Source organism: Ornithorhynchus anatinus, chromosome 1 (genome assembly GCF_004115215.2).
Source record: "Ornithorhynchus anatinus isolate Pmale09 chromosome 1, mOrnAna1.pri.v4, whole genome shotgun sequence".
Classification (NCBI taxonomy): Eukaryota; Metazoa; Chordata; class Mammalia; order Monotremata; family Ornithorhynchidae; genus Ornithorhynchus; species Ornithorhynchus anatinus.
In genome coordinates, this window is record NC_041728.1 from 598,274 (window position 1) to 608,207 (window position 9,934).

Consider the following 9,934-nt stretch of genomic DNA (forward strand, 5'->3'; position numbering starts at 1 on the left):
GTGCTCAATAAATACCTTTCTGCTGATGATGACAGTGGCAGTTGCTGCCACCTTGGACCTCGATGCCCTCGGCAAGGACCGGAAGCGGGCCAATCCGATCCACTTGGGTGGCGTGGCGACGGCTAACCGGGAAGTTTGGGGGCGGTAACTCTCCGTCGTTCTCTGGCCAACGGTGTTGTCAGCGAGGGTCAGGTGGGCGGGGGTCCCGGCCGAGTCTGCGTACTGCGGGGTGGACAGCTCGCGGACGGGAGCGAACGGAGGAACAGGCGGCTGCGACTGAGCGCGGGGGCGGAGGGATCTTTGGGTCACCCAGAGCATGGTTCAAGGAACCGATCTCGCTTCGGGGAAAAAAAATGAGCCGAGTTGGAGGTTTTAACACCTCCCGTGCCCCACGGCGTGCCGGGAAGGGTGAGAGGGACGTGGCAAAGAACAGGGTATCAAGCGGGGGTGGGCCCAGTGAGAGCGAGGAATTGGTGCAACCTTGCCCCCGCCAGACGTTTCCCTGAGGGACCAGCCGGCAGCCACGGGCCCGATGGGAGTTGGGCTTCCCCCTGCAGCCATCCCCGCTCTCTGTTCAGCGCAGGGACCGCTGACCCTTGATGGGCCGGGCCGTCCCCACATTGGATCGCCTTCCTCGCGATACCTGAGAGGCGGCAGTCCGGACAGGAACCTAGGCCGCTTACCCTCTGGGGGCAGGGGGCGGTTAGTGTGTTTGGCCAGCTTCCTGCCTGCCTGCCTCCTTCCCTCCTTTCCCTCTCTCCCTCCCTGTGTCTTCAGCTGGCTTTATTTGCCTGGCAAAAATCCCCACCTGGACCCTTGTTCCGTGGCCTCTCGGGAAGACCCCTAGGTCACGTGGCCGCCATCGTCCCAGAAACTGGGTTCCCCGCCCTCCCTGCTCTCCTTATTCTCCCTGCTCTTGGGCCTCACTGGGCTGGTTCTTCCCGGGGAGGCAAGGTGGAATCAGGATTCCCAGAAGCAGGGCTGCCGGAGGGCATCCAGACCCGCCCGACAGAGGCCAAGGGTTCAGGGAGGGGGTTGCTGCGGGACGTCTCCCCATCCTTGCCCACCGAGGAGGAGGAATTTGATGGCAAGAGAAACTTCCTGGGCCGTAGCGAGAGAAGCCATTTGTTCACCTGCACTTTGTGTAGGGGGGTGTGTATGGTGGGCACGTGTGTATGTGCGCTTACGTGCACGTTCTTCCCCCAGCCGGGCCCTACAGTGGCCTGGGAGAAATCGTCCATCGAGAGAGTGTTCCGATGCACACGTTTGCCAAGTATCTCTTCGCCTCCCTCCTACCTCACGACGCCGAGCTGGCGTACACGACCGCGCTGAGGGCCATGCGGTAAGTCCCGGGGGCCGGGAAGGGGGAGGGAGGGGGCGGCCCACCCGCCTGCCCCCGTTTCCTGGGAATGACGACGCAAATTACCAAATAGCTCCTCGCTTTTGGGGAGTTTGGTTTTTCAGAAAAGGGAGGAAGAATAAATGTGCGTCTGGATCGGTCGGGAGCTCGGTGAAGCTCGCCTCCCCGCGCCCCAAGCACACTGGGGGTGTCCGCGGGCCGACGGCGACACTATCCAGACCCGGTCCGTGGGCAGTCAGTCTCTCGCAGAGACACCACGCCGCCGCCCTGGACAGGGAGGGGTTCGGGCGGGCATGACACTTGGAGCGGGGCGGGGGGGACCGGAAACCGGACCCTGGTGGTTTGAGAAGCGGTGTCCCCACGCCACACTTCTGCCAGGGCCTCCGCTGCGGGGGCGGGGGCTATTGGGCCGCACTCTCCCTTCTTGAGGGGGAGAGGGACGGCAGCAGGCTGCTCCGCCAGGGGAGCAGGGTCAGCGGGTGGTCCCCGGGGCCAGCCATCCGGGAGCGCGGCGGGCGAGAGCTGCGTATTGTCCGCAGATTGCTCGTGCTGGAATCGACCGCTCCGACTGCGGACCTGGCCCGTCCCCACCACCTCGCCTCCGTCGTCCCCAACCGCTACCCGCGCTGGTTCACCCTGAGCCACATCGAGTCGCAGCAGTGTGAGCTGGCGTCCACCATGCTCACCGCGGCCAAAGGTACGCGCCCCCCGCCCTCCGGCCCGGCCGAACGGGCGGGAACCATCCACGTGGGCGCCTCGGGGCGGCCGGGGCCCCCCACCTCCCACGGTGACCCTGGGCCTCCTTGCGTGTGCCGCAGGCGATGTTCGGAGACTGGAGACGGTGTTGGAATCCATCCAGAAAAACATCCACTCGTCAGCGCACATCTTCAAGCTGGCCCAGGACGCCTTTAAGATCGCCACTCTCATGGACAACTTGCCCGACATCACGCTGCTCAAAGTGTCCCTAGAGCTGGGCCTTCAGGTACCGCGCGGCGGCGGCGGCCCCAGCCAGGGTCTCCCCGTTCGCCGTCCGCCCCGGCCCAGGATTCCGGAGGCCGTGTCCGCGCTCCGTAATCCGGGCGCAGCACGGCCTCCTCTCCTGAGGCACGCCGGGGATGGCGGCTGCGGCGACAGAACCACCCTGAGCCTCTCGGCCCCCCCGCCCCGTTCCCATGGCGCCTGCCGGTTTCCATAGAAACCCTCGGCGCCGGCCGAGTTGTGCGGGCGGAAGGGAGGCCCGGGGCGTCTCCCCGGGGATGGTGTTCCGCCACTGGGAGAGGAGAGGCTGCGAGGAGGCGGGTCCCCGGCCTACCGAATCAACCCCTCGCCCGGGCCAGGCTCCCCGCGGGCAAAAAGACCGAGCCGCTGCTCCCAGAAGGCCCCCGGCCAGGGCCACCCCAGATGGGAGGAGGGCAGGCCCGGCAGCTGCTGGCACACGCAGGTCCCCTGGCTTGGGGAAGCCTCACCGCGGGCTCGGGGGCCGTTCTGCAGGTGATGCGGATGACCTTGTCCACTCTGAATTGGCGACGCCGGGAGATGGTGAGGTGGTTGGTGACGTGTGCAACAGAAGTAGGTAAGCAGGCGCCTTCCCGGGAACTCGGCTCTCCGTCCGCCTCGAGTCCGGCACCGAGGCGAGTGGGGGCCTGGGGTCCGGCAGATCATTTCCGGCAACCTGGGCTTCTTTCTGGAGTCCCTGGGAGACGGGGCTCCCGTCTGTTGCAGGGATGGCGGGCGGACTAGGTCTAGGGGGCTGCTGCTGCCTCGCCAGGCTTGCCGAGCACTCTCCCAAGCACTTAGTACAGTGCTCTGCACATAGTAAAATACTCAATAAATGCCGGTGATTGATTAATAGTAGTAAATAGCTGCACTGCCTGAGCGGCTCTTAGGCCCCAGACTCCGTACTAGCAAGTGACACCGACTTGGCCAGAAGGAGCTTACACTCTGCCCAGGGAGACGGATATAAGTGCATCTACAAAAAGAGAAATCAAGATGAAATCATTGCTTGGACAACAGGAAACACGGGAATACAGGCACCACGGTGAATGGGTTTCCCTGACTTGGGGCTGAGGGGAAGGAAGTGGCCTTGCAAGAGGAATTGGGTCACAGGGAGAGCTGTGATCTGTCAAACGTTGGGTGGGAATCAGCATCAGACTCCTTGCTGACCTCCTTGCCTCCAGTCTCTGCCCCCTCTTGTCCATATTTCACTCTTCTGCGTGGAGCATTTTTCTAAAAAAAAAAAAATCCCATTCAGTCCGCGTCTCCTCGCTTTTCAAAAACCTCCAGGGGCGGCCCATCCACCTCCGCAGCCAACAGAAACTCCGTACCGTTGGCTTAAGGGCACTCGCTGGGCTCTCCCTCTCCTATATCGTGTCACCGATCGCCTCCTACAACTCGGCCCACAGGCTCCACTCCTCCAACACCAAAGTACTCCCTGGACCTCACTGCGTTCTGACCCCTTTCCCGCATTCTTCCTCTAGCCCGGAATCAATCAGTCAGTGATATTTGAGTGCTTACTGTGTGCTGGACACTGTGCTGATCGCTTGGGAGAGTACAATACAACGGAGGTGGTAGACACATTCCCTGCCCACCAGGAGCTTACAGTCCAGAGGGGGAGACAGACTTGAAAATAAATTATGGATATTTACGTACACGTCATGGGGCTGAGGATGGGGCGAATGGGAAGCGCTTTAAAGGGTACAGATCCAGTGCAGAGACAGAGCAGAGGAGAGCGGGAATAGGGGGGATGTGAGCAGGGTCGGGGAAGGCCTCTTGGAGGAGATGCGATTTTAATTACACTTTGAAGGTGGGGAGAGCAGTGGTCTGTCAGATATGAAGCGGGCGGGAGGGAGTTCTAGGCCAGAGGGAGGATGTGGGCGAGGTGTCAGCCACAAGATAGACAAGGTCGAGGTACAGTGAGTAGTTCGGCGATAAAGGAGCAAAGTGTACGGAGTGGGTTGGAGTAGGAAGTCGGGGGGTAAGGTAGGAGGGGACGAGCTGAGTGAGTGCCCCGAAGTCAGAGGTAAGAGCTTTCTCTTTGATAACAGAGGTGGATGGGCAACCACCGAAGGTTCTTGAGGAGTGGGGAGACGTGTGCCGAATGGTTCTGTGAGAAATGGTCCGGGCAGCAGAGCGAAGCAAGGATTGGAGTGGGGAGAGACAGGAGGCAGATGCGGTAGTCAAGGCGGGATAGTTTAAGTGCTTGGATCGGCGCGGTAGCAGTTTGGGCGGAGAGGAGAGGACGAATTTTAGCGATGCGGTAAAGGTAGAACTGACGGGATTTGATGACGGATTGTATATTTGGGTGGGATGAGAGCAGTTAGGATGATGTCAAGATTACAGGCTTGCGAGACGGGGAGGATGGCGGTGGTGTCTATAGGGGTGGGAAAGACAGTGGGGAGTAGAGGGTTGGGGTGGGAAGAAGAGGAATTCCGTTTTAGAGGAGTTTAGATTGGGGTGGCCGGCCATTCCGCTAGAGATGCCCTGAAGGCAGGAAGTGCGAGAGACTGCAGAGAAGTGAGGTGAGATCAGGGCTTGGAGATGTAGATTTGGGAATCATCCATATAGAGATGGTAGTTGAAGCTGTGGGAGCAAATGAGTTCTCCAAGGCAGTGGGTGTAGGCGAAGAACAGAACTCCCGGAACCTCCCTCTCCCACTTCATATCTGACAGTCCACCACTCTCCCCTTCTTCAAAGCTCTCCTAAAATCTCATCTCCAAGAGCCCTCTTCTACTCTACTCCCTCCCTCCCTCTTCTGCGTCACTTATGCGCTCAAATCTGTACCCCTCAAGTACTTGCTATTCAACCCGCTCCCAATTCCGCAACACTTGTGTATATATCCTAATACTCAGGTTTTAAAATAAACTACGGAGAGGGGAAATGGCAGCCTCCCCTCTCCCCTTATTGAACGCTTACTCTCTTCGGAGTACTGTACTAAGCGCTTGGGAGGGTACAGTATAACAGGATAACAGATGCATTCCCTGCCCACAGTGAGCTTGCAGTCTAGAGGGGGAGACTGACATTAACAGAAATAAATAAATGAGAGCTAAGTACATAAGTGCTGTGGGGCTGGAAAGGGGATGAGTAAAGGGAGCAAGTCAGGGCGACACAGAAGGGAGTGGGCAAAGAGGAAAGGAGGACTTCTGCCCGGACCGGGGGCGGGCAGGAGTGGAGAAAGGAGGGATGGGAATGGAGCCGATAGGGCTCAGAGGACTGGGCCCAGAGCGAGGATTTGTGGGTCCAAGGTTGCAGTTGGAGCTGGCTCGGTGTCGGAGGTTACCAGAGCTGGGGGGCAGAGGGAGGAGGGCGGGGGCGGGGGTTCTGTCGTAATGGATGGCAGGGACAAAAGATGGAAGCAGCAGGACTGGGAAGTGAAAGGAAGCAGCATCCAGCCAGGAGGAAGCCCGATAGGGGAGACCGGGCAGGTGGCAGAGACGGAAAGGCCCCGACCCGGTCGGCTCACAGTGGACTTGGGCCCGGGGCCGGGCTCCGGGGGGTCTGGGTGGGCCGGAGGTAATCCCCCTTCCCGCTGGTGGCCCCAGCCGGGCCCGGCCCAGCAGACGGGGGAGGAGGGAGACGAGCGCTCCTCTCGGTTTCTTTTTTCTGCGCCGGGGCTCCCGCAGCGGACGCTCAAGGCAGAACCGAGGAGAAAACCCGCTTCCCCGGCCGTCCCGGCTTCGGTCAGGCGGGCTCACCCGTTGGCTGCCACGTACTGTACCGTGCAGTCCGTCGTACCGGACGGCGTCCCCGTCCACGAGGAGGTTACGTTATAACAGGGAGGTCATCCCCTACCGTGATTTCAGCTACCACACCTCCGTACGCTTATGTGACGTCTCCTCCCGCCCCTGGGACTCTGCCTCGTGGCTGTCCCGCCGCCACCCGGAGCTCAACGGGTCGTGCCCGAGTCCTCTCGTCCCCCGAGCTTTCCGCCACCATTGACGACCAACATTGGCCCCCTCCCCATCCCCAAAGCTCACGTCCTCAGGTTCCTCCCTTCCAACTGTCGCGTTCAGGCTCCGTATCCCCCACGGAGCTTTTCCCAGCCGGATTCCGCCCAGGTGATAATAATAATAATAATGTTGGTATTTGTTAAGCGCTTACTATGTGCAGGGCACTGTTCTAAGCGCTGGGGTAGACACAGGGGAACCAGGTTGTCCCACGTGGGGCTCACAGTCTTAATCCCCATTTTACAGTTGAGGGAACTGAGGCACAGAGAAGTGAAGTGACTTGCCCACAGTCACACAGCTGACAAGTGGCAGAGCTGGGATTCGAACCCATGACCTCTGACTCCAAAGCCCATGCTCTTTCCACTGAGCCACGCTGCAGGTGGCCACCGGGCCGGTCCACGTGCCCGCCTGGACTGCCGGTTCAGCCTTGGTTTCCCTGCCTCCGGCCCGCCCGTCCCCTCTATCACCCGTCCATGCTGCGTGGGGCTGCTACCTGGGTCATCTTTCTAAAACAGTGTCCCGCACCTGTTTCTCCATCCTCCAGAGGCCTCTGATGGCTACCTAGTCATCTTGGGCCACCACAGGCATTGAGGCACTCCATCATCAGCTCACCCCACTTACCTACCTAGCTCTGTGGTCTCCTCCCACTCTCTTCAGCCCACCCTCACACCGTGCTTTGTTCCCAACTCTTCCCTGTACCGACCCCTGGCACCCACCTTTCCTCCTGACTCCCGACTGTGGTCCCTTCGCATCCTCTGGACCGCAGTCCTCCTCATCTCCGAAACCCTTCCCAAATCTTGTCTGATCCAGCCGATTTTGGGGCGGTTGATTTCTCCCCAGACAGATCGATTGTCCAACTAATCAATTAAATCGTATCAGTCTGTAGGTTTCTATTGCGCGTCTGTTCCGTGCGGAGCACTGTACTGAGCGCTTTGGGAGAGTGGAAAAGATTTAGTAGGCCTGACCCCTGCCCTGAATGGAGAGGCGGAGACTGAAATACTTGCGAGGGAGGAGGAATCTGCCGAGTGGAGAGAATAAAGATGTGGACCTTTGGGCCCATTTTTATACACATCGTTTCACGAGCCCCTCTGCCTAGTTGTAAATTGTTTTAGTGCCAGTCTTCCCCCTCGACCGTGTGCTCCTCGTAGGCGGGATCGGGTCTGTCTTACACTCAAGGAACCTAGTAAACCTTGATCGTATTTGAGAGACAGAGACCGACGTACCTAGGAATGGGTCAGAAAGAGTCACCTGAATAAAGCCCTGCCTGGATAACCTATAAATTCTCAAGGGCCGGAGGCGGAGTTGGCTGTGCTGCAGTCCCCTCTACTCTTTAAGCCCCTTTTTGGTGGGGGGTTTGCCCCCCTTCTCTGTTGTATCTCCCAAGCGTTGACCGCAGTGGTCTACGTGCAGTAAGGGCTCAAAAAATACCACCGATTGGAGGCAGAGCAGGTGTGGCCACCTCTTCGATCCTGGGCTACCTCAGTGTGCCCCTCTGGGAAATGGGGAAGATCCCTGTCTCCCTCGCAGGGATGGGGCGGGTACCACCGGATGCGGTGCAGGCTGGATGGTGGCTGAGGGGCTAACCCCGTGGGCCATCTCTGGGCAGGGGCCCGGGAGCTTCCAGCTGAGGGGTGGACAGCCCTGACCCACATGCCCCCCATTTCCTGGTGCCCTGGGCCTGGCGTGCGGCTGCGGGAGGCAAGGGGCGTGGGGGGAGCCTTTGCCTCGGTTTCCCGCCCAGGGATCGGTTCCGCAGGGCCGGGAGGTAAGGACTCCGGCCCGCCGGACTGGGACCCGCCCACCCGTCTCCGAACCGGAGCGTTCAGGGCGCTGAGGCCTCCAAGGCGGGCCGGTCTTCCAGCGCCGCCCCCGTTCCCGAACCAGACGCGTCCTCGGTGGCCACGGACTCGGAACCGAGCCGGGGCCGGGTGACCGCGTTGAAGCCGGGGCCGCCGTCGGTGCCGGCGCCCAGGGGACCCGGCCGGGCCGCCCCTCGGTGCACGAGCCAGCGGCGCCCCCGCGAGTCAGGGCCGGGCGACGGCCTCGCAGCGGCGAGAGGCGGCCGGCGGGTTCCCGCCCGGCCCAAGACAGCCGGTTGGCCGACCGGGCTCCGGCTAGGGTGGGGAGCGGCCCCCCCCGCCCCGGCCCCCGCTGAGGGCCCTGCCCGGCTCTCCCCTTCCTAGGTGTGTACGCCCTGGACAGCATCATGCAGAGCTGGTTCACGCTGTTCACGCCCACCGAGGCCACGAGCATCGTGGCGACGACGGTCATGTCCAACAGCACCATCGTGCGCCTGCACCTGGACGCCCACCAGCAGGAGAAGCTGGCCGGCAGCGCCCGGACGCTCGCCCTCCAGTGCGCCATGAAGGACCCGCAGAACTGCGCCCTGTCGGCCCTGACCCTGTGCGAGAAGGACCACATCGCCTTCGAGACGGCCTACCAGATCGTGCTGGACGCGGCCACGGCCGGCATGAGCTACACGCAGCTCTTCACCATCGCGCGCTACATGGAGCACCGCGGCTACCCCATGAGGGCCTACAAGCTGGCCACGCTGGCCATGGCGCACCTCAACCTGAGCTACAACCAGGACACGCACCCGGCCATCAACGACGTGCTCTGGGCCTGCGCCCTCAGCCACTCGCTGGGCAAGAACGAGCTGGCCGCCATCATCCCGCTGGTGGTCAAGAGCGTCAAGTGCGCCACGGTCCTGTCGGACATCCTGCGCCGCTGCACGCTGACCACGCCCGGCCTGGTGGGGCTGCACGGACGCAGGAACTCGGGGAAGCTCATGTCCCTGGACAAGGCCCCCCTGCGCCAGCTGCTGGACGCCACCATCGGCGCCTACATCAACACCACGCACTCGCGGCTCACGCACATCAGCCCCCGCCACTACAGCGAGTTCATCGAGTTCCTGAGCAAGGCCCGGGAGACCTTCCTCATGGCCCACGACGGACACATCCAGTTCACCCAGTTCATCGACAACCTGAAACAGATCTACAAGGGCAAAAAGAAACTGATGATGCTGGTCCGGGAGCGGTTCGGCTGACCCCCGGGGGCGGGGGCGGGATGGGGGGAGGGGGGCGGACGGGAGCGGGCGGGGGGCTGAGGGGAGGGGCCGGGGAGGGGGGGGTGGGGCGGGGCGGGGGGGGAGGTTTGTTTTTACTTGAGCCTGCCTTTGTATCCTTTTTAACTTAAAGAAACAGCGCCACACCGGTATTATATGTGTATAGTTCTATTGAGTTTGCAAACTAAATTGTCATGTTGTGGAAGTTTGTGTGTTTTCCATTTTTTTCCCTCTTTTCTGTTTTGTATGTGAGAGAGAGAGAGAGAGAGAGAGAGAGGGAGAGAGGTTCAAAAAAAAAAAAAGTTTGGTTTACACTGAGTCTATGTTGTCAAGTGGCAAAGCCCCCCCGCCCCTCTCCTGTCTTCTGTACACGTCCAGAGTCTCCAAAGCACACGGCAATGGCTTTGGAGAGCAAACGGACCGGCGGCGGTGGTGGCGGCTCCTCCTCCTCCTCCGCCTCCTCCTCCGCCTCCTCCTCCAGCCTGTGACGACAAGTACCTCGAGCGGACCCAGCTTTACTCCTCTGTAACTCCTCTTTGCATTTCAGCGGCTTGACGCCACCAATGG

General features: G+C 61.0%; 1 protein-coding gene across 1 annotated transcript in view; it reads left to right on the forward strand.

Annotated features, from left to right (window-relative positions):
- The window catches only part of ZSWIM6 (zinc finger SWIM-type containing 6), a 62,468-nt gene extending 53,098 nt beyond the window's left edge, over positions 1 to 9,370 (forward strand). Inside the window, exons 11-15 of the mRNA XM_029064156.2 lie at positions 1,207 to 1,342; positions 1,900 to 2,057; positions 2,179 to 2,342; positions 2,852 to 2,933; positions 8,487 to 9,370. Of these exons, the coding sequence (XP_028919989.1) occupies positions 1,207 to 1,342; positions 1,900 to 2,057; positions 2,179 to 2,342; positions 2,852 to 2,933; positions 8,487 to 9,349 (1,403 nt within the window). The 3' untranslated portion in view covers positions 9,350 to 9,370. The remainder of the gene's footprint in view (positions 1 to 1,206; positions 1,343 to 1,899; positions 2,058 to 2,178; positions 2,343 to 2,851; positions 2,934 to 8,486) is intronic.
- The last annotated feature ends 564 nt before the right edge of the window (positions 9,371 to 9,934 follow it).